The 24764-nt window shown below is 43.4% G+C and overlaps 1 protein-coding gene and 1 pseudogene across 2 annotated transcripts in view; both read right to left on the reverse strand.

Annotated features, from left to right (window-relative positions):
• Bco2 (beta-carotene oxygenase 2) overlaps positions 1-24764 on the reverse strand; it is a 25706-nt gene continuing 942 nt past the window's right edge. The window contains exons 1-12 of one of the 2 annotated variants that reach the window (XM_032909538.1): positions 21544-21625; positions 21036-21238; positions 15173-15384; positions 14680-14795; positions 13791-13893; positions 10908-11036; positions 9910-10070; positions 8530-8697; positions 4073-4210; positions 3377-3559; positions 2660-2770; positions 1-943 (exon numbers count right to left, since the gene is read on the reverse strand). In XM_032909538.1, coding sequence (XP_032765429.1) covers positions 830-943; positions 2660-2770; positions 3377-3559; positions 4073-4210; positions 8530-8697; positions 9910-10070; positions 10908-11036; positions 13791-13893; positions 14680-14795; positions 15173-15384; positions 21036-21199 — 1599 coding nt within the window. In that variant the 5' untranslated portion in view covers positions 21200-21238; positions 21544-21625 and the 3' untranslated portion in view covers positions 1-829. Of the gene's footprint in view, positions 944-2659; positions 2771-3376; positions 3560-4072; positions 4211-8529; positions 8698-9909; positions 10071-10907; positions 11037-13790; positions 13894-14679; positions 14796-15172; positions 15385-21035; positions 21239-21543; positions 21626-24764 lie in introns of those variants that run through there. The other variant, XM_032909537.1, reaches the window with a different exon arrangement.
• LOC116906730 lies at positions 1860-2477 on the reverse strand (annotated as a pseudogene).

Below are 24764 nucleotides of genomic sequence, written 5' to 3' on the forward strand. Positions count from 1 at the left end.
TTATCTCACAAATTATGTTTTAATAAAAATGTAAAGCCATACATCGGGGTTCTTTTTTTATTAATTACTTCACCACTGCTGCAAACCAAAAGCAAACTCAAACTGACAGAACAACTTAAGGTGAAAATATATCCTTGGCCCACAGACTGAGGGGACTCAGTAGGGAGGCATGGAGGAGAAACCCCATCAGCCACAAGGCTGAGAACATGGAATGAAGGCTGTTCACATAGTAGTGGGCCAGGAAGCAGAGAGAGAGCATGAGAGAACCAGGGGCCTCAAAGGCTGGCTCCTGGGGCCTGTGGGGCATCACCCCCAAAAGTTTACACAGCCTCCCAAAGTGGTGCCACAACCTGGGAACAATCATGTAAAATATGAGTCCATGGTGGTCAGGGTCAGTGAGCCCACCAGGGGTCAGGGTCAGGGTCAGGGTCAGGGTCGGGGCCAAACTACAATAGCTTTTGGGTGAGACCCACTGGCATGGTTTGAATATGCTTGGGCCAGGGAGTGGCACTGTTAGGAGTTGTGGCCTTGTTGAAGTAGGTGCGTGACTGTGAGGGCTTTAAGAAGCCAGTCTTCCACTAGCAGCCTTCAGATGATGATGTTGAACTCTCAGCTCTGCATGCACCATGCCTGCCTGGACGCCACCATGCTCTCACCTTGATAATAATGGACTGAACCTCTGACCTTGTAAGCCAGTCCCAATTACATGCTGTTCTTTTAAGACGTGCCCTGGTCATGGTGTCTGTTCACAGCAGTAAAACCCTAAGACGCCCACCATTTTCTCTTTTCCATAGAAATGTGCTCATTGAAGCCTTATCTGAGTTTGCCATCAGATAGGCACAAATGTGCCGTGGAACCCATAAGGCATCCGCACAGGTACCTCTGCTCGCCCCAGTTCTGTGAAGTTCTTGGCATCCAAGACAAGGAGAAAGTTGCTTTCACCCTAGAAAAAGAACGCAACACTGAACGTCCCCTCTTCACTTGAATATCCATCTCCATTGGCTGAGGGAGAAAGCGTGTCTTCTTACTTATGTTCATATCTGCTCCTGGCACCTACTGCAAAGCCTCACTCAGCCACTCACTGAACTGGACCAAAAACCACGACTAAAGAAGTTCACACCCTGAAGCAAAGAAATAAAACTGTGCCAATCCTCCTCATAAGACAGCTTTGAGTCTAACAATGTTTTTAGTCAGTGCTTTCAAGTCTCGTAAAATACATGGGAAGTTCTTTTTCCCAAATTAGAAACCCTTCCATTTTGTGTTACTTGGGAGCTGGACAAAGATCAGCTTTGTAAATCAGTCTGAGATTTGTGCAGACCTAATTACTGGAGTGCTAAGCTCATGGAATAAGCCCCTGGCAGACATTACTAATTGATCACAGCACTTTTTGTTCCTAAACCATTAAAGGGCTCAGAACCCCATACCCAGGTGCCACTAATAATTGATCAAAGCTTGTCTTGAGGTGAACACATTTGCTTTAAGATTGTCCAGGCAAGTCAGTAAGTAGCGTTATTGAGATCCTAGCCAGGGCTTATGATAGTGGCCTTTTTTTTAGGTCAGTTCACTGAAATTCGAAACACAGATGGTGGTCTGAACTTCAAGCCAGAAGCCAGGTGCTTTACCACTGTGAGATCAAATGCAAGTCGCTTGCAACTTCTTAAAGTGACAAACTCCACGCGTATCCCACAATTCTTAATAATTATCCTAATACATAGGAAAGTGTGTTGTATATAGCAAACTCCTATGAAGATATCATGTGGCTATGATTTTACAAATAGGACTTTAAAATGTGGTAAAGTATGGCTATGATTTTTTTTTTTTACTTAAAGTGATTTTATTGCTTGTGTGGGCAACAGCATTTATGCCACTAGAGCAGAGACTGTGGATGACTCATATTTCCAGTTGGGTGCGAGCACCGCTTAATCTTTTTTTTTTTTTTTTTTTTTTTTAAATTCTTTTTTTTCGGAGCTGGGAATCGAACCCAGGGGCCTTGCGCTTTACTAGGCAAGTGCTCTACCACTGAGCTAAATCCCCAACCCCCCGACCCCCGACCCCGTCCCCCCCCCCGCCCCTTAGTCTTATAGTGGCGAGCAGCCGGTGAATTCTGCTCTCGATTAGAATCGGGCAGAATTGGCATCCTTATCTTTTCTGTTCCTCTCAAGGTGCTTTCGGACAGCAACTGCTTTCTTAATCAAATGGTAGAGATCCTCAGGGAGATCAGGGGCAAGGCCTTTGGACTTAAGGATTCTCAAGATTTTATTTCCGGTCACAAAACGGACCTGTGCCACACCATGTGAGTCCCTCAGGATCACACCTATCTGGGAAGGAGTCAGGCCTTTCTTGGCCAACTCGTAAATTTGTTCCTTTCACGTCGTCAGACATCAACTTCAGCCACATGAGCACGCTACGGCGGTAGGGCAGCGCCGACTGGGACAGGCCTTTCCCGGGAGCGTGCATGCGACCCATGATGGCGGAGGTCTGGAAGCAAAGACGGCTATGATTTTTAAAGTGGGGGAAATTACACAGCAAAAAGAAGAAGAGGATGGAGAAGATGCCATCCATAAGGCATCAAAATTAATTATGGGCTGCATCACTACATATCACACTCCAATAAATCATTGATGCACTTCCATGACCAATGATGGGTAAATACACTTACCTGGTTGGGAGTGATCACCACAGAGAGTATAACCCCACTGTCTTCTTCATCGGCTCCTGGCACCGGAACAAAAACGGGCTCCGAAGGATAATAGCCTTCTTCTCTCCAAACCTGTGAGTTCCCCCCAACACACAAAAGACATCTGACGGAAGGTGAGAGGTGACTGGGAAACACTATCAGAATAAAGTGGGCCATCAGCAGAATGTTCCCACAGCAAACACAAACCCAGGCTTACTGCATTGGATACAGGTAGGAGAAACGTCTGCTGCCTGTAGATCCCCATCTAAGGTCATTCCCATCAACCTGACATACAGGGGTCACTACAACCTTCACCCCATCATTTCTCCAAAATATGACATCAATCACCTCTTGCTTAGATGATCTGTGATTCTCAAACTTAAGAAAATAGCTGAGCTGTTGTAATATTAAAGGACTCAAAGAACCAGGCTGCAAATGGCTCAGTAGAAAGAACACTGTTTACTCTTTTAGAGGACCCGTGTTTGATTCCCAACACCCATATAGCAGCCCACGACTTCCTGTAACCCCAGCTCCAGGGGATCCAATGGTTTCTTTTGACCCCTGCAGGCTCCTGCACACACATACGTAAAATAAACAAATAGATATTAAAATTTTTGAAAAAAAAATACATCTGAAACAGAAACGAATTCAAAGGGCAAAACGTGTCTTAGAAAAAAACGAGAGCAGAGATTTCCTTACCCTTAGTGTCTTGTTCACCACGTCAACCTTAATCAGAGAATCCCCCACCAAATGTCGAAAACCGCAGCCATAGAAGAAACTATACTTTTTGCCACTGAATCCGCCATAGTTGATCTGAGGAAATTCAATCCCCCCTTCCTCTTCCAGGTCCTCTTGGTGTAGATTTTCAGGAGAGCACCAGATCTAAGAGAGATCCCCAAAGGATATAGGGTGGTCGCTTAATTCCCTTTATTTTCTCTTATTTCTCTTTCATTTCTCTGTAAGTTGTGACTAGACCTGAGAACTATGTTCCCCTTTCCATGGTGAGTGCCCGTGTAACGATGGTGTCAGTTGTGACTAAGATCCCAAATGGTCCAAGAAGGAGAGCTTTATCCTGCTAAAGCAAGGCAGTGACATTCCCGTGGGGAAAGCGGGCTTTCCAGAAGGTACAGATGGTCAGGTCAACCTGGAAAACGCACACATCCCACAACCACTGGCCAGCTGCAGAGATCTGGCTCAAGACACAGAAAGCACAATGAACCACAGTGTCCATCCCACCCAGTTTCTGTGGCTCTTGTGCAAACAAGTTTCCAGGACCTCACCCAAGCGCAGCCAAATGTTATATAACCCGCAGGGCACCAAACGTTTGAGGGCAGCCAAAGAATCAAGTGACGTCTCTAAAATCCAACCTCAGTTTAATGTCCTCTGTGAGCTTACCTCTCTGTCACCCTGTTTCACGACACTGGCTGAAGAATAGGGCAGGGGTCTGAGGTTCTCTCCCTCGGGGGCACCCACACTGATATCCAAGGGCAAGACAAATCTTCGAGGGAAAGACTTTCCCTTTGCCTTATAGACCTGGGCAGAAGAGAGAAATAGACAGATGGGGGGGGGGGTCACCCCTAGGATAATAAACAGTGACTGAAATTCAGTCATTACTAGGATCGTGCAAATAATAATTCCAATTCATCCACTCAATAGCTATCTACTGAATAGCTACTGTAGGCTAAGTAGTGTTTAGACACTACACATGAAAATTAGATTCTAGTGGTGGGGTCAAAACTACAAACTTAAGTATTTATTAATTAGTATAAAATAAGCAAATGATTAAATAGCCAGAGGTCCCAAGGACTAGACGGTAGCAAAGAAGGTCCCCCTTTTCGAGGTCACCGGTTCAGAAAAGAGCCGTCTTAGCAGACTAAGACCGCTCAAACCCCACACATTCTCGAGCAAGGCCAGTGTTGTTAATAATATCAGAACATCGGCCGCGCCCGTGGGGAAAGAGCACACCAAACCAACACCAACAGGGTTTTGTGGTGAGATTTTAATGGGGGAAGAAGACAAGGGAAGGGGCAAGAGAAAGAAGAGAAAAAGAGACCTAGGGGGCCGGGAATCTGCCTTTTATTTGGAATGTGACATAAGGGTTCCCAGGTGGAGGTGCAAATTGAGCCAAAAGGTCAATTGAGCAAATTGAGTCTTCTGGGAAATGTATGGCCGTTGCCATGGCAACAGTGACCAAAAGGTGTCGCTGCTAGGGGCAATTCCTGATACCAACATAGGAAGTAGTCAGAGATCATGACGACCCTATCCCTGCGGCACCATCGCCTCTAATTTTTCTTTTTAAGTAAACAAAAATGGGGGAATATTGATATTCTGTTTAAGCTCCACCGCCACAGCTACCTGGCAGCAGCCAGGTATGCTCCGAACCACAGTTGCCTGGCAACAGCCGGCTGTGCCTGACACTATAAAAGGGGCTGCTTGCCCCCTCCTCCCTCTCTTATTCCCTCTTATTCCCTCTTACCCTCTCTTTCCCCTCTTGATCTTTGTTCTTCCCTGTTCTTGCCCTCATTCCCACTCCACGTGCCCATGGCCAGCCACTTTTGCTGTCTTCTTCTACTCTCATTAAACCTTCCACGTGGAACCATGGCGTTTGAGTGTCTTATGATGGGCACGGGCCAACTAACAGCCAGTTTTCAAGACCTTATCTGGTTCCTAGAAACAGACTTCTTAGTCTGTTGTAACTGATAAGAGTAGGAGAGGCCTTGAATGGTACAGTGACTCAGTAAAGACAACGATATGATTTTAACAGAACACCTGCGAACTAAAGACGTAAATAGTACAATGCTTGCCTAGCAAGGACAAGGCCCAGGGCTTCAGTGAAAAAGAAAAATAACTTAACATCTAGTGGTCTGGAACTTCAGGGCCTGCAATCAGCTGTGTAGGCCTGGACACCTACATGCCTGATCCCCAGTAAGACCCTGAAATGAGCAGCCAGGTCTTGAACTTGCCAGGAATATAACAGGTTACACACGGCATCACGACTAGTTCCTTGTGGAGAGGACTGGCTCTTTAAAAATTAGCTTTTATCAACATTGTTTTCTTTGGTAAAACCTTGGCCAAACCAAACTAAACCAAACAAAATAATGTTGATAAAAGTTGGGTCAGGTGACTTGAATCAACTGTTCTTCTGAGAAGAGTGTAAAAATAAATGAATGAATGAATGAATGAATCCGAATGAATGAATGAATGAATGCGATCGGAATAAAAATGCCTCTAATAGGCGTTTGGAGGCAAAGATGAGCTAGAGAGATCATGAAAGACATTGAGGTGGAGATTTAGAGGGAAAGAAAACCGGCAGGTGTTACAGGCAACTCTTCCCCTGAGGCTCAACAGAAGCTCAAAGCCATTAGTCATTTGAGAAATGTAAATCAAAACCACAACCACCACCCCACACCCACTGGGGTGGCTATACTTTTAATAATAAAAAAGAAAACAGTCTTGAGGCTAGAACAGTGGTTTAGTGGGTAAAGGCGCCTGTCATGCAAGAATGCGGACCTAAGTCTGAATTCCCAGAATCAATACAAAGTCAGGGTAAGATGTTTGCTTAGCATATCTGTCATGCCCCCGCCCCCTCACCCCCGCTTCTCCTGGGAAATGAGAGGCAGAGACAGGCAAACACCCAGGAACTGTGATCCTCCTGCCTCAGCCCCTAAAGTAGCTGGGATTACAGGGCTGCATCACCAGGACCAGTCTAAACTTGTTTTTTCTTTTAAGACAGGGTCTCACAATGTATCTTCAGCTGGCCTGGAATTCACTATGTAAACGGATTGGCCAGGAACCGAGAGAGACTCGACTGCCTCTACCTGCCAAGTGCTGGTGAAAGGAGAATTATACGAATTCTAGGTTTGGAGATACAAAATTAAAAGAATAAACTCCAAAAAGCCACAAACTCAGGGCTAAGCCCTGCCGCCGGGAATAGCAGGCCATAAAGATAAAGAAAAGGAATGCAAAAACCAGCTCAGGCTATCGAGGACTGACCCATAAACCATCCAAAGACATCCCCCCAGCTTACTCAGAGTCATACTTTAACCAGATGTCCTCCAGACCCTGATAAGCCCCTACTTGTGCTTTTCAGCCATTGTGTCCTGCAGAGAACATTCCAGGAAACCGGGCAACCCAAGCCTAACCAGAGGTGTTTCAAATACAAATGCTTCATCAATTTTGACAAACTTTTAAAAATAATGAGGACCTGAAGACCCTACCCTTCTCCTGATTTAATAGCTCTGTTCCAGGAACCAGGGGGCCATAAAACCTTCTGGCGTCCCCTTATCTCCTGGAGCCATAAAACAATCCTGTAACTTGTGGTGCATCCCCCCCATCCCCTGGGCTCACAGCCTCTGCCTTTAAATGCTCTTTCTCCCAGCCTCTCGAGGCCGACACCTCTGTCTCCTGCGTGGGATACATGTCGGCCCGGAGATCTCTGTAATAGGTCTCCGTAATAAACCTCGCCTTTGCTTATTACATCCAAAATGGTCTCTCTGTGTCTGGGGTCCGCGATTTCCCAAGACTTGAGTAAGGGTCTCTCTGCGTGGGATCTTTCACTGGGATTAAAGGCATCTGACATCATACCTAGTTTAAACACTTTTACAAGAAGGAATCCGTGCACACTAATAAACAACGGCTAAAAGCCACGTGATGCGCTCAATAGTGAGAAAAATTAAGAAGTGTTGTATCTATCTATCTATGACCAATATTCTTATTAATATAGAAATAAAAAGAAAACTTTCCTAATCTAACAAAATATACATTTTTAGAAAAAAAAAATCTAGGGCTGGTTGTACTGGCACATGGCCATAGTAATCCCAGAACTTGGAAGACAGAGGCAATAGGACCAGGGTTCAAGGCCAGTCTTGGCTATACGATGAGTCCAAGGCTAACCTGCCGTTCATGAGACCTGTCTAAAGGAGACATCTATTGATAGTTTATGTTTACATGCAATCTGTGTAAAATGTTTGTAATAACTTTTGTCATAGTCAACTAGTATAACCACACAAAACACTATTGCATCATCACCACCATCATCATCGTCGTCGTCATCATCGTCATCGTCATCATAAACTACTATCAAGATCATAAGAGGAAGACTTGGAGGAACCATAATCATATACTACTTGGAAGGAAGGAAGGAAGGAACAAAGGAAGGAGGGAAGGGAAAGAGGGAGAGAGAGGGAGAGAGGGAAAGAGAGAGGGAGGGGAGAGGGGGAGGGAGAGGGAGGGAGGGAGGAAGTAATTCAGGCTAAGCTGGGTATGATGGTGCACAGCTATACCCAATCACTCAAGAGATCAAGGAAGGAAGACGCTGCATGTTCAAGGTCAGTCTGGACTACAGAGTTTGTGAGACAGAACTAGAGAGACATCGGATTGACTATTTAACACAAAGTGAGCCCTAAGAACTGAGTACTCTAGTTGGTAATAAGAGATAGGTACTAGCTCATTGACCATGGCAAATGTTTTACAACAATGTAAGAAGCCAATATCGGGCCAGTGAGAAAGTGGCTCAAAGGGATAAAGGGTTTACTGCACAAGCCCGACAGCCTGAGTTCAATTCCCAGCTCTCTCACACACGCCATATGCATATACATGCATACAATAACAGTAGATAAGACAAACATTTAATTTGGGGAAACTGGGGAAGAGAAGCACATGGGGAAATGCTCCATGCTTTCTGCTTGTTTTGTTGTTGTTGCTGTTAAAACCCAAGTTTATACGGCTCTATAACAGTCCATTCATTAATATACAGCAAGCAACGTCCTTAAAAGTAAAACATTAACACCTGGCATGGGGACATACACCTTTAAGCCCAGCACTCAGAAGGCAGAGGAGTTCAAGACGTTTACCTGATCGAGCTCTTCTCCAGCTTTCCTGAGATTCTGTAGTTGGTAAATGTCTAGGCTTCTCCCATCATCCTCACAGCACAGGTCAATCACAATACAGCCCTGGTCCTCGAAGGCATTGATTTGATGATAGGTAAGAAAAGGCTTGCTGTAGTACACTCCTGGGAGAGGCTGCAGGACGCACGGACATGGCAGAGACACAGTCAGTTCTCCTTCCTTTCCCTTCCCCTCCCTTCCGTTCTGTCCCCTTACAGAAATAAAGCTGCAAAACTCAAGTTAGGAGGATACACAGCCCACTTACAAGCCATTGTCAGTGGGGATAAAGGAAGAAATGTCAGAATACACATGCCCGCCTACATGCCATGGTCAGGGATATGCACCCCCACCTACATGCCATGGTCAGTAGGTATAAAGGAAAAAAAAATCAGACTATGAAAGCAAGTATACAGGATTGGGATTTAGCTCAGTGGTAGAGCGCTTGCCTAGCAAGCACAAGGCCCTGGTTCAGTCCCCAGCTCAAAAAAACAGAAAAGAAAAAAAAAAAAAGAAAGAAAGAAAGAAAGAAAAGAAAGGAAGGAAGGAAGGAAGGAAGGAAGGAAGGAAGGAAGAAAGAAAGAAAGTGTACTTTAATTTAGGCATTGCTTGCTGAAGTCATCTCTCACTTCATGTTAATCAGCGAACTGAAACTGTTCGACACAAACCAACCTACTGTTGTGACTAATTTAAAAGCCCTCCTGAAATGCAGTCTAATGTTTTACAGGATAAATAGATCCTAGACCCCAATTACAAGATTAATAGAAAATACTGTTACTTATGATGCTTATTATAAATTAAGTGTCTAATTGAAAAGTACATTCATTATTCAAATACTTTTGTAATGAAATTGGGGTAGGTTAAATTTAGAATGTTATCTCCTTAGAGATAAACATAGACAAATACGATTACCCCAAATACTACTGGGGAATATGAGAAGATAATCAGCCGACATTCATGGACTTCAGTGGGGTAATGGTACTGGCACACGAAGAAGTCCCAGAAGCAGCCATTTTAAGCCCTAAAGTCTTGTTGCAGAAGTGGTAGAAGGGCTCTGCACAAACCGCACCCCTCTGCACGATTGTGGCATGGGAAAACTCATGACCACAGAGCTTCCTGTGTCCTTCTAATTCAATCCATTGAAAAACACCCCCCACACACACAGTTTCCCAACACACAATGTCCACCGTGCTGATTAACAAGCAGCCATCCCAACCAGCAGAAGAAAATAACACCCTTAATTAGAAACGTCTTTAAAAATAATGCCCAGCGAAGGAGAAAAATCAGCCCCGTGAAAATTGAGCTCTGGGGGGGTGACATTTTTGTTATAAATAGGCTCAGATACTCAGCCTGTCCAGTGTGCTTATCCACCACGTGAAATCTCGTGTTATACTGGGGTTCCCAGCTTATGCCATCGGCGAAGGACTTTCCCCGGATTTTAGAAGTAATTATTTTCCACAGCTTCATCTTTAGAGGCTGTTCGACAAAGACTATGTAGTTTTTTGTCATTCCTAAAAGGTTCCAGGAGACGATAAATTGTTATTTGGCAAACTAGAGAGAGCTGAAGTGTAGCAGGAAGGGGACCCATCTGACCGACTGCGCATGATACTGCTGACCTGAGCAGACGCCAGCCAGCAATACCTCACTCTTTCCCGGCTCAACCGGACACACTTCCTGTTTCTCCATAGAAAAGAGAACTGCTAAGAACACTTGGTTTAATGTTCTTAGTTGCTCCCCCCCCCCACTTTAAATTATTTTGGTTTAAGAATAAGAGAAAGAAGAACAATATTCAAGTGTTCTTTATGCTCCGCCCATTTAGTCCTTAATCCTTTTCCTGTACACGCTGGGAGTAAGGACCCAGGAATATTTTGGCTTTCGCAACTTATAGTAAATAATAAAGTAAACATTCTGAATAAAGGCTAAATCATCTCAAAAGCTAGCAAGATGTTATTTTTTAAAGGCTGAAACAATCCTAAGGTTACACACACACACACACACACACACACATACACACACACACACACACACACACACACACACACACACACACACACACACACATGCAAATAGCCAAGATCTTTTCATGTATTTTATTTTAGGACTTCGGCATTGCCTAAACATTTCTAGCGACTACTTATATGAAGTAGCCATGTCCCTTCAAGCAGTCTGCAGGCTAGTGTAAGGAATTTATGACTGGATAGAGTAAGTTAACTGCTATTAATGCAATCCGGGTCTCACTATCATAATACTCTCCTAAATTATCAAGGCGACACTTGTCAAAACTAATCTGTCTGATACAGCAACACGAAGGCAGAGCCCAGTGCAGTCAGCCCCGTCTACAGACTCACCAAAGCTATGGTAGTAAGAAGGCTTCATCTTCTCAGAGGAAGCGATAGAACATACTACCTGCGCCCCATGAATCGTCTCCCCGGGTTCTTTCTTTTTTGGAGGAACACGAATAATATTATAGCAAGAACCTGGAGAAGAGAGAATTCTTCCTTTACATTCTTTATTTACACTCTAGAGTGAACGATAACCCTTGCAAGGGCTTGGTATTTAGTGGGCTTGCTGTACTCACTGATGAGTCATCTAACAACGAGTGTTTGTGTAGCTACTCGGTGGGTGAATATTTAAGTGATACTGAATTATCTTCCTGGAATTATAATTTGCAGTGTAAGACGTGATGAACTTGCATAACACGGAATTTCACAATCTTGATTGTTCATGGGGAGCAAAATAACCAGCGATGATTTTTTTTTTTTTGTTCATTCATTTACTTTGTGGCCATTTACTGGTTACCAATCCAAACACTGCTGTAAATAAGTATTCTAAACACTATATCCCAAATTAGTGTTTATAGCAGTACACAGAGCAGATAAATTCTATTCATCTCTAAAATTCAAATTCTAATAAAACGCATGAGCAAAAAAACAAAAAACAAACAAACAAAAAAAACCCCAATGCATCTGATGGCAATAGGAACTATAACGTAACATGGTTGTGTACGGGTGGCCATTCCTGTTTATGGTTACTACACATACAACAGCAGTCAAGTGGACCTGAAGAAGGCAAGGAAGAGACTTGAGAGTATCTGGGAGAAATGCCATGTCGTGATGGTGTGAGGTGACCAAGGAGGAGTGATGTGAGGTGCTGATTTTGAAGGTCATTGCTGAGATGAATCTTTTGATTAACTGGATGCAGATATGAGAGAGAAACATGAAGAATGATTCCAAATTGCCGTTAGCAATTGGAAGGATGGTATCGACATCAACTGAAATGGAGGAGGCTCGTTTTGAGAAAGCTTAGCGGGAAAGATCAAAGGTTTGGTTTTGCAATGCCTGTTGACGTCTTGGTAAAAACACTGAGTGAGCAATGGGTACAAATTGTTCAAGGTGCAGGTACAGGCGGGTTTCGAGAGATCACTGTGTATATAGGAAACATGCTCTGTACAGAAAGAGAGAGAGAGAGAGAGAGAGAGAGAGAGAGAGAGAGAGAGAGAGAACAGCAATGGATTAAGATGAAGAGCACAGTTTAAGTACTAAAAAAAATAACTAGGTTAATAAAGTGTTCAAAGATTTTTTTTTGCTACATTTTAAAGAGGATCTTAAGCTACCTGAAAAGGATAAAGCTTTGTTACGATTTGCACATTTATTCCTTAGTCCTCTTTCTACACTTTTTAGTTCCTAAAAGTAGAAATTAATTGCAGGTACTTTAAAATTACAATCAGAATTATTATACTTCCCAAATGTAGTACCCCGGGCCTTCATGCTTCCTACACCTACATCCACACTGAATTCCAGTTCAAAACCTCCTCACTGAACCAGATAATCAAATTAAAAAGAGAAGCATGTCAAGCCTTAGTTAGAATCCCAACGTTGGCAATTGAATTACCCAATTCACTGAAGGTAAACGCTTAGTCACTGAACTATTCTAACTACAAGACCCCCGAAGGCTGAGGAATGCAAAGTAGCCCTGCCTTGCTCAGCACTTGAATATGGTGTGGCAGAGTCTCCGGGACTTTATATGAACAGGGAGCTGAGGCAGAGGAACAAGCCTGGCAGCCATGACTGGAGCCCGGGTTTCTCAGTGAGATCCAGAGGCTCTGTGTACCAAGGTCTGCTGGGGTCTGCGGTAAAGATTCTTGGCCTCTTTTCAGTTCTGCTAAACCAGAATTCCTACAGCTGGACGGAGTCCAGTGATCTACCCTGACAGCAAGCATTCTAAACAATTCCCTAGCCGTGTTAGGTTGAGATTGATGATATGGTGACTATTTTAAAACATATAGCGAAAAGTGGCACTTTTCATATTTATACATAAGTTTCGAAATAAACTGGTTAAAAGAAGTGGATCTTTTTTTTTTTTTTAATGATCAAAAACTGATGGACAGAACGAAACAGGCACCAACTACTGAGCCACTAGACCCGATGAACTATTTTGCCGAGGAGGATCTCTGCTGGTTCCTGTAACAGTTTCCGAGAATCAATCCCCCCCCCCCGAAAGAAAGAAAACAAGCTGGGTGGGGGGGTCTGAGGGACATCCCATCTGTACCCAAGCCTATGAAAACTAAAACTGTGGCATCTTCTTCATAGACATTCGTGTGTGCAGATGTAGACGTACAGAAGAGCAACCTGAAAGGCCAACTAACTTCTCGCCAAAGCTATAACACAACTGTTGGAGACAACAGTCTGACTACTAGTCAAGATAGACAGCCATATCTAATACCCCCAGCCAACATACTCTTGTTCAGAGACGCGTCTTCTCAAATACAGGAGCCCGAATTTGCCTTCCCTGAGAGAGTGGGCGTAAAAGTTTCAAGGCCCTGAGCAAGTGGAGGAAGAAATGATGACTGGGTGGAGACTGGGTGTTAAATGTATCAGCATAGCCTTCTGGGCCTGGTGATGTAAAACCAATAGGACAGGCTAACAGAATGACTCACAGCAAGCCTTTGTGTGTAAAGTCAGGCCTGGTTTCGGGTCTGGCTTCAGAGACTTGGAAACCGGCTCAAGCAAATGACCTAAACATCCTGGAGTTCACTGACCTCATTTGTAGAATAGGGGGCCTTCGAGAGTAGGTGTGTATGGATTAAAGAAGAAAACACAGAGAAATTCGCTTATCCCTAGCCTCTTTGGAGGCTGTTTTCTGACACCTTCATGCCTATATTTTAAATATAATAGAGCTTTGGGTAAGTTTACTCCCAGTTATTTCTAAAAACACCTCCACCTTCACATCACCTCTTGGTCCATAGGTGTTCCCCATATTGTATGCTGTCCCATCTGGGTCATAGTGAGGGTGTGCGGTCGCTCCATTCACAGCAACGAATTTGCTCCAGTCCACCTGCAGGTTTCAGACCACGTGTGACTTGTAAATGATACACAATGGATCTTTAATAATAGCATAAATTAGCAATAGATCACAGAAGCCTTGTCATCTATGTTGTAAGTATGATCTGAGAAGCCTCTGAGAAATCTAAATCGTCTTTCCTACTAAAGAAAAAGAAACAGATGAAAAATCCAAACAATAAAAAAGGTGCCACAGCCACCACCACCCCCCCAAATTCTGTATGGATTTATCTAATATCACAGCGAACTTCAAAATAAGCATAACAATTATAATCAAAAATAAAATTAAAAATTTGCACTGAGGTGGGGAGGGGCACACCTGTAATCCTAGCACTTGGGAGGCTGAGGCAGGAGGATCGCAAGTTCAAAGCCAGTCTAAAGTATGTGATAAATTCCAGGTCAAGTTGAACGACAGTGCAAGATGCTGTATCAAAAACAAAATGGTCCTGAAGTGTTATTAATTAATGTTTCAAGGCAATATGTGTCTATACGACCTCTAGTCCGACAGTCATTGTGCCTAGGAAGAGTGTGAACCTGTCAGGGGTATTTCCCTTACACCAGTCCTTGTGATGCTAAAACTGAGGTAAGGATCGGGTTTATCCTTAAGAAAAACCAACCCCACAGTCCAGTCTAGTGATGGCAGAGGGGGCTGGTAACCTAATGGATGCCTTTGCTTGGTGGGGATGGACCTCTGACTTCTTTAGCTGTCTAGATTCTACAAGGTACTCTGAATAGAAAGAAAAGTAGGATCTGTTTTATTCACTGTGGGCCCACACATTACCTTTTCTGTTCTTTCCAACGTTTCAATGTCCACTTTATTCATAAAATTGGTCTCTGTGCTCATGTAATAATCACCTTTGTACTGCACAAAATTGACGCTGGTGTTGTCGGTCATAGCTGAAACCAGGGAGCAGACATTGAACACATAATCTGAGGGAGAAAATTCCAGTGCCCACCTCTCTCTTTCACATGAACACACCACACACACACACACACACACACACACACACACACACACACACACACACAGTGTATTTTTCAAGGGCTGGAGAAATGTCTCAAAACTTAAGAGCACTATTGCTCATCCAGAAGACCTAATTCTGTTCTTAGCACCCACATAGAGCAGCTCACAACGATCTCTACCTCCAGCTCCATGGGATTCAACCCCTTCCTCTGGCCTTCATGGACACCCATCACAGGCACATCAACATAAATAAAAGTATATATAAATACTAATTTAAAGAATGATCATTGTCATTTTAAGGGCTGCTTACTAGGTGGCTCAAACCTTGACACGAAACGTTCAAAGATGCTCTTGCATGGGTCGGGAAGGGCCAGGGTGCCAAATTCTGAGATCACGATTCTATCTCCCGCACTGTTGGCCTTGTATGTATCGCTCTGTAGAAACTTGCTCTTGTATGTCACTGTACCCCTCTCCATTTTGAACTGGTGAAGCAAAGCCATTCCATCAAACCAATGATTGTATCTGCAAACGGGAGGAAAGAATAGGAGTTCTCTTCCGAGTAAGGAAAGATGGGTCAAAATGAGTGGAAGAGTATTTCTGCCATCCAATTCAAAGACAGTAGAGCCAAGTGTCCCCAGAGCCGCCCACTCTCTCAGAGAACTTGAAATTATGGAATGGCAGTGTTCTGAAGTCCCTGGGCTACAACAGGAAGAGCAACTTGCATCCTCCTGACCCTTACTCTGTGACCTTCCTTTCAAAAATCTAAACCATGGGCTGTCTCTGACTCTGTTGCCTGTCACTGAATCCCCTTCCCCTACCGGAACTGCTTTGTGGGGGCTGAGTGGGAAAGAATGTGCTTAGTTCCTCTGGGACTAGATGTCCCAGGGTAGGGTGGTCCCCAGGTAGGGCTTCCTCTTCTCTGAGGAGTGAGGGAGGGGGTAATAGGGGAAGGGAGTTGCAAGCATGGTACTGGAAGGAGAGGGGAAGGGCTGTAATTGGGATGTAAGGTGAAATTTAAAAAATTAAAAGAAAAAGAAAAAAATCTCACTTTCCAATGGGCTGAAGTAAGGCCCTACAGAGTCTGCTGTTTTCTCTTTGGTTAAGAGGACAGAAAAACCTTGGCATTTCCCAAATCAGAACGCATTCCCAAACCGAAACATTCATCCTTATATTGTAAATGCGTTAAATTTTCTGTTTACTCTAGTTTTTCTGTTTTACTCTTTGCACACTCACTCTGCCCTCATGGGTGTACTCGGTATTGCCTAACAAAGTGATGAAGCACGGTGAGCGAGACGGTACAAATGCTCGCCACCAAGCCCAGTGACCTGAATTCAGTGCCCAGCACCCACAGGACGAAAGGAGAGAACAGATCCCTGCACGTTGTCCTCTGACTTACACGCGTCTGCCACGGCACGGGTGAAGATAGAAATTAAAGCATGGCACATCAAAACCCTGTAAACATAAAATAAAATAAAAAGTGTAGTCTTGTTTCGGGGGAAAAAAAAAAAAGGTTAACCAGTGTAGTGAACCATTCCGGTGATCTCATCCCCCGGAGAAGTGGATGCAGGAGGATGAGTCCCGAGGCCACCCTGAGCTAAGACCCTGTCTCAAATGCTTCATGTTGTCAGCATGGGCAAGGAAGGCTAATCTCATTGTCTGAAAAGACAATGGCTCCTGAAGTCAGGGCTGGTGTCTGTTCACCCGGGCTCCAGTCAGCATTACTCACAGAAGCCAAAAGACAAGCAGTTGGAGGTATTTAGTGATGACTGAACCCAAATCAACTGTAGAGGTTCGCTCATGTCACTCCAAGATACTCCGCTTTGACACACTTTTCTGAGCTTGAAACACTTGAAGATCAGCAGCTGCTAGGTAAGCAAGGTGGCCTTCCATTTTCTCTCCAAAAGTGAGAAGTAAAGCTCCCTTGTGAGGGTCACTATTGAACTGTACAGTTAAAATGGCTGACCTTTCACCACTGAACTGTAAAGTTAAAATGGTTAAGCTGGAGCTTTCACAGGCTGCGTATCTTATCACCTTTTTTTATTAGTGTAGGGAAAAGAAGGACAATGTCCCTCTTAGTCCCATGGTTTCAGGTCCATCTTTATCAGACGCTCATGTTTATGCTGGTTGGGTTTCTGGGTTTCCTCTTCTGTTACCTGTCCCCTGTTCATGAACCACCGCCATCATGTGTCAACGGTATAGGATTTACGATGTTTTTAATGTCTTGTAGAACACTAATAGTTTTCATTTTTAGTGTGTTCTTGATGATCCTTGCATATTTGTTTCTAATGTGAACTTTAATAATGAGTAATCTAACGTCCTGTAAATAACTTGTTGGAATTTTTACCAATATCACATTGTATTTATAAGGAATGGGGAATGCACCTTTAAAATGCCATCCTTCTGTTCAAGAACAAGAGGTGTTGTTGTTTCCCCATTTGTGCAGCTGTGTCTTTCATCTCTAGGCACAGTGGTACGGGCCTGCCATCACGGCACTTGGTGGCTGAGAGTGAAGGCCAGGCTCCACCCTGCTCTAAGTTACTCCTATTGTCATTCAGTGAATTATGAACTGTGGAGATTCATGTCTTAGCACAGCGGGCTCATGACACTGAGGCAGGAAGTTCGTCTTGGCTTCAAGGCTGGTTCAGGCTATCTAGCAAGACCACATCTCCAGCAAACAAGAACGAGGCCCTCTCCTAAATACAGTCAATCTGCAGCTACTCGGGGTGATTTCCTCACCGCACAGTTCTACATCCTGTCACCTTGAAGTCTACTGCTGTGTTTGGTTTTATTGTTTAGTTTGGTTTCTTGGGTTTGCTAACCTACCATCTTGGGGGGTGGGGGGGTTGACTGATTTCCTTAGGTTTTGGCCCCTAAACCAATACCTTCACTTTAACTGCATTACTTACATTGGCCATTGAGTTATTGAATAGCAGCAGAAACCCTGAACTTCTCTCTACCCTGGGTATAGAAAAAACATCACTGGTAGCCTTACTATTTTAGCATAAAGGTACGGGAACGAAGAGAGAGAGAAGATACTATATATTCACATGTATATGAAATCTTGTTAAGAAACTGTTAAGTCCATTTTCCTGTAACATTTCATGAGAAACAAATGGTGAATTTCGACAGGAAGACCTCCCAGCACCTATGAAGATAATTCTATTATTTTTCCTGAGACCAATTAATAATGCAACGAGGGCACATTTCCTAACAATGATCCAGCTTTGCTTTCTTGGATTTAATTCCACTTGATCTTCATGAATTTTATTTGTAACGTTATGCTAATTCATTGGTATCAAACCGTTTTATGTTTTGTTCCCCTGCATATATATTTATAAATATAGTTAATCTGAGGTTTCCTTTCTTGCATTGTCTTTCTATATTGAAATGATGCTTTCTTCATTAAATCAATGGAGACATTTTCTTCCATTTCCAGTGCCCAAAAATAATTTATAAAGCAATATCAGGCTACCTAATATATGGATTTTTGGTAGAATCATCTTTGAAATAATCTGAGTCTTGTGCTTATATGTGTATGTGTGTGTGTACCTAATAAGTATTCTATTTCAGCTGCCAAAAGTCAGTCTGCTTAAACTCTCCATCTCTATCCATTCTAGTAATTCATATTCCCTAGAAAGTTATACAAGGTTTCCAAATGTATTTGCACTGGGACCTATAAAATCCCTTACTTTTTTCCCCTTCTTTTCAGTTTCAATGGCTACTTCTCTGTTCTCATGTTTGTGTATCTATGTTTTACCACTTTTTCCCACTCTGTTATCTATTGGCTTGTGCACTTTGATTTTCCTCCACTTTCCACCTCTCCCTAGGCCTCCATCCTCCTCCCCACCTGCTACTTAAGGACCTCTAAAGTCGCTCCTTACAGGCCTCTTGTAGCAATCTGCTGGGGCCCCCCTCCGCACTCCATGCATGTATACCATTCAGTGAATACAAGGCTCTGTAAGTTAAGATGTATGCAGTTATGATATATATATATCTTAAAGATATCCTGAGAATGTCTCCTTCTCTTGGTCCTTGGCCTAGGTCCAAAAGACTGATAGAGAGGCATGATAGGATGTGACGGCTGGGCACAGCCTCTGGTGTTATAGCTGACAGAGGTAGAATGGTACTTGGTGAGGGAAGGGAAGAAAGGAAGGAATTAATTCTTCTGGTACAGTGTTCAGTTCTGTAAAATGAAACGAGTTCTGTGGACGACTGTAATGATGATGGCGCAGCAGGCAGAGAACTTGAAATGCCACTGAGCTGTACCCTTCTCGGCAGTTATGACAGTAAACTTATGACAAACATACATTGCTCAACTTTTAAAAAGATAATAAGCCCTGGAATATCATCAAGTCATTAAAAATACTGATCTCCCTATTTTGTAGCAACATAAGGTTATGATAGTGTGAATGATAGTGTGAATATGTGTGTGTGTGTGTGTGTGTGTGTGTGTGTGTGTGTGTGTGTGTGTATGCCACAGAACATGTGCAGAGGTCAAAGAATAACTTGCTGGAGTTGGTTCTCTTCTTTGCCATGTGGTCTGCACTCAGCTCCTCGGGCTTGTTAGCAAACACCTTTACTCACTGAGTCGTCTTGCTGCTATGATAGCATAAGTTTTTAAGAAGCAGAACCGAAAAATCTACTGATGATTGCAATTCTTTTCTTATTGAACTTGGTTTTGATTTTTTAAAATTTTATGTGTACTAGATTGCTTGCTTTCACACATATAGGGGCACCACACGAATGTCTGATGCCTGGGGAGGTCAGAAGAGAGTTTCATCCCCTGGAACTGGAGTTATAGATGGTTGTAAGTTACTATGTGGGTGCTGGGACTTGAACTCAGGTCTTCTACAATAGCCACAAGTGTCATAAACCACTGAGCCATCTCTCCATGCCCCCAAGGTGACTGCAGTTTTCAAAGTAAGTCTATAGAAATAGTGGAGAAGACCAGCAGGGAGTAGCCTTAAATTGCTAACTGTGACTGTGACCGACCCCATCCCACCCCAATAACTTTGCTATAGTTCACTCTTTTTCATACAAAAATTGTCTAACATTTAAAAACGTCACAGAGCAGATTACCTCCTAGCCACAGGCATCGTTTCCCACCATTTCATATCCCTCTTGGACACACATAGAAACGATACCCTAAAGACCCTCTATCCACCCCTTGTATCCACTTACTGAGTGCTAGCTGGGTACAGGCGACTGTTCAAGATATTAGGAACCTTTGGATCAATCGGGAAGCATTCTGCCCTGGTGGAACTTACATCCTAGTGGAGGGACACAGCTAACATACATAAACAAAGAAAAACCAACAAGGCTGGAGAGATGGTTCGGCTGTTGATAGTTCTTGTTGCTCTTACAAAGGCCATGGGTTCAGTTCCCTGCACCTACATGGTGGCTCAGGATCATCCACAGCTTCAGTTTCTGGGGACCCGGCGGCACCCTCTTACGATTCTGCGGCACCAGGCATGTCCACGATGCGCATACTTAAAAGTGGGCAAAACACTCATGGAAATAAAGTAAATGATAAATAGGTAATTTGAGAAAAAATAAACAAACCAAGGGCATGGGCACTGGTAATAAGGGTTTGTCCAGTGCCAAAACCCTCCCCCTCCCCCGCATTTTGGCAAAGCAGAAAACTGGCAACGCAACCAACCTTGGAGGTTTTAGGATGAGAAGCCACAAGAGAAGCCACAGGAAGTGTGGTTTGAGTTGACATCAGAACAAAAATCAGTCCCGGGAGATTAGGAAAGACAAGTAAGAAAGCATTCGTGCCAAGGTACTGGGCACCAAAAGGAGAAACTGAAAAAGGTCCTTGTGACTGGGAGGGTCAGGGTGATAGAGGAACAGGTAGGAGGTGAAGGAAGTTGCCCTTCTTTCAGGATCTTGTGGTGAAATGGCTCAGTCTCACGGAGATTCTTGTGTGGCTCCCTTGGGGCCATAAACCCAAAGAGAACTTCAAATTCATAACTTGAACAGCGAGTGAGGGAGAAAAATGGTTTTAAAGAATGCTTTTTTCCCTTCCTCTTGGTAACAATTTCCTTATCTGTAACCAAAGGGAAGCATGCCAGTAGTCATCATGGAAATGAACGGGAAGGGAGTGAATGCCTGGTCTATAGACTCAAATCACACCATGAAGCCCAAATTATTACTCTAAAATCTAGGCTTACCTATCCTTTCCAAACTCAAACTTCCCAGGTCCAACTCGAAGTAGATAGCCATTGAGCCATTCAGGAATGTGTCCTCGGACCCGAGCGGAGACAGTGCTCAGCGTCTCCTCCACCGTGGTCAACAGCGGGGCAATGCATGGCAGACTCTGCTGTGGTCCCAACATGGTTTTCCGGTGAATATTCCCCCACGTAGTTCTTCAAAACTGTGAAAGAGAAGCAAAAAGCACACAAATGTATACACACACACACACACACACACACACACACAAATAAACATGCATGTATGCACACACACAAACAAGAAGACACACATACATACACACATGCATACATGCACACACACATATTGTTACAGGAGCTCCTGTTAACACGCTTATTCCCCCCACAATTCTGTGAACTGGAAGCTTGAGGGAAGTGTGAACATAAACCACATAGTCTCCAAATTCCTCTCTCCTCTTTCTCATTCTCAAGGTACCACCATGGATTCTCCATTCTGAACCATACCAACCCTTAGCCACAAGAGTAAAATCCTATCCTATAATCAGGAGATGAACATTATCTCTGTTACTTCATACTTAAAAGGCTTCACAAGATAGCAGTGCATGAAGGCAGAGAGGGGTGGTCAAATATAACTTCAGTTATAACAAAGTTCCTTGTAACTTTGCCTACAATCCTTTACTTCATAGAAGTTTATCAGTGGTACATGAGTCTAGACTGGAAAAATTAACAGATAAACTTATCCAAAGACATGAGATCTATGCTCCTTTGGCAATTTGCTTTACAGTACATAATCCAATTTCTTTGAAATATTACATTTACATCACATGTGACCTTTTATTTCCCCAAATATAACAATTTAGTCAGGCCCAGCTCTTTCTTGTTTTCCCAAATAACACTCGTTTCACCCTGAATGCCCTTCCCAAAGCCTCTCCCTAAGAAAATTATAGCTGAGGATATAGATCAGAGGTAAAGTGCTTCTCTAACACGCATGAGGCCCTGCGTCGGATTTCAACACTGAAAAATAAAGCAACATTAGAAGAACGTCTGGCCGCTGTGGTGGCTCACAACTGTAATCCCAGTGCTCGAAAGGGAGGAGCATAAGGGGCCAGCCTGGGCTACCAAATAAGCTCCTGTCTCAGAAGGAGAGAGGAGAGCAGTGGGGTGGGAGAAGTGAAGGGAGTTCAGTCTGTAAGTTGCTTGCTATGCAGCTCCAACACCCACATCAAGAACAGCGATAGATAACAAAAGCACTGGGCACAGCACAAATCCGTGTTATCCTAACAGTGAGGTGGCAGATTCCACAGTTCTTTGGCCTGCTGGTCTAGCCCAGTTTGTGATTGGCTTCAGGGTCAAAGAGAAATCTTATCTCAAAAAATAAAAGGGAAAAGCAAATTACTATCCACCTCTCACCTTTACATATGCACGCACGCAAATACACACACACACACACACACACACACACACACAAACACACACACACACACACACACACACACCAGAAAAAGTAAAGAAAACTCTACCTATCGTTCAAGGTCTAACTCAAATGTTACTTCCTTTAAAGAGCATAGCCAGAGTGCCTAGGTTCAAGTCTTAAGTCACTTCCAAAGTAAGGTTTTCAACCTCTTTGCTTTTGCTTCCTTTCTAAGTCAGAGAAATAAAAATTCTTACCAGGCTGAAGGTTATAAGTAACCGTGCAGGTTTATGGAAAGCTTTAGAACACAATAGATATCCCTAAAATGTTTAGTATTATTTAACTTTAAATGATCACTACAATAAGATGCGCTACGGATGATTTTCTTTCTCTGAGTTATTTCAGTTTTTCAAGGAAGAGTCAGACACTGCTGAGAGACTGAAAAGCTCCCAACCCAACAAGAGGAACTGGCTGCCTAGGGCGTCATATGAGTCATCATCCCACCGTCCTATCTCAGTCCTGTCTGAAGATTCTCTGCAACAGAAGTGCAACCCATTCCTCTGTGGTACAGGAGCTGAAATCCGAATTCCTACACTCCCGGCCTCTACCCCATTCCTAAAATATAGTCTCTGGGGTGAAACAAGCAGGGACTAAAAGGTAGGAATGAGAAGTAGTATTCGAGGTCTTAAGAAAGTGCTTTGGAAAAAAAGCAAAGAGAAATCTAGACTTTCCTCACTCTTCTTTTGTAAACAGTGGTGAATTTATCTTATTCTCCTTTTCGATTGAAACTCTGTGATAAAAAGTAGATTAGCTATTTTACATGGAGTGAACTTGAACAGCCCCACTAGATACCCATGAATTATAAATACTTTGTATTTTATGTCTTTGCACCATGTGTATGCCTGGTGCCCTCGGAGGTCAGAAGTGGGTGTTGGATTCCCAGGGGCTGCCATTAAGAATGGTTGTAAGCCACCATGTGCATGCGGGCAATCACATCACCTGAATCATTTAGAACAGCAGCCAATGTTCTTAACCACTGAGCCATCTCTCTGACATCTTCATGTTAGACTCTATTTACATAGCTGTGTGCTCTATGCTCCACGTTACTGGCACCGTAATACTATTTAAACTTTTTGTAGTACTTGATATGGCTGCCACCATCCCTTTAGGCCTGTTTCCATTCTTGGCTTGGGAGACAAGCTATGCTAACATTTAATTGCTGTTTTAACTTTGCTGCCCTCTAACTATGCGGCTTCCCATCAGCTTCCTTATTCATTAGCTGGTAACTTTAGGCAAACATCTTAACCCTGTCAAACCTCAAGTTTTTTCGAAGATAAAATAAGGGTTAAGAGAGGTTAATGACTCCTGCTCAGATCTCTCATCAAAATGAACCGCAATGATACTTAGCAAATGTTAATCTCCTCTACTGATCCTTCCCCCCTTATCACCACGCAAATGTCAAGGTATAACCTTAGACCTTTACCCTTTAATTTCAACATTCTCCCTTAGTAACCTCGTCTCGACTCTTAAATTCTCTGGTTATGGGTTAGACCTGACTCTCTTCTCTTCTCTTCTCTTCTGAATCAGCTCTTCCACCAGCAAACATCTCAGTTCAGTGTCCCTGTGGGCACTGAATTCATCTTGTGCACTCTCCTTACAACACAGCTCTTCTGACCACCAGGGCACAGGCCAGTAGGGGAAATTTGAAAAAAGATGACTTCCATGGCTTATGTGTAAATTGCTCAGGCTTGAAATTCTGCCTGGGTGACTTTATTTTCATCAGTCTCTCCCCTGGGACTACACATTTTTTTCCTATCCTGAACCCATCTTCCTCAGCACTGGTGCCTCAACTTCTTCCTAGGTGTCACTTCCGACTGCCTAACTCAGGCCCTTGACTCTTGACAGCCTCTCAGTTGGAAGTGAAATTGGAAAGAAACTCAGTGAGGTAAGTTCCTGGAGCCACTGGACCATCTTAAGGGTTGGAGACTTCGGACAATTGCTTCCAGCTCTAGATACCTCATCAGGACTAGAGATTCTAATTTATCTGGATGAGCAGGGAGATGCCTTCCCACCAGTGCGATAATATGAAAATTAAATTTCCTACATATAAATCTGACTGCATCATTCATTCCTCCATAACTCACAAATCACTTGTAATTATTGAAACTACCTGACCAGGCACTTGAAGACCCCACTCTAGCTGTTCACTCCAGCCTGGCTGGATTGCTCCCTAATCTCATGACCATTCTATTCTCTTCACCTAGGATATTTCTCATCTCCTTCAGATGAAATTCACATATGCAATTTAACCTTCAAGT

The sequence above is a fragment of the Rattus rattus genome, chromosome 8, assembly GCF_011064425.1.
Source record: "Rattus rattus isolate New Zealand chromosome 8, Rrattus_CSIRO_v1, whole genome shotgun sequence".
NCBI classification, from domain to species: Eukaryota; Metazoa; Chordata; class Mammalia; order Rodentia; family Muridae; genus Rattus; species Rattus rattus.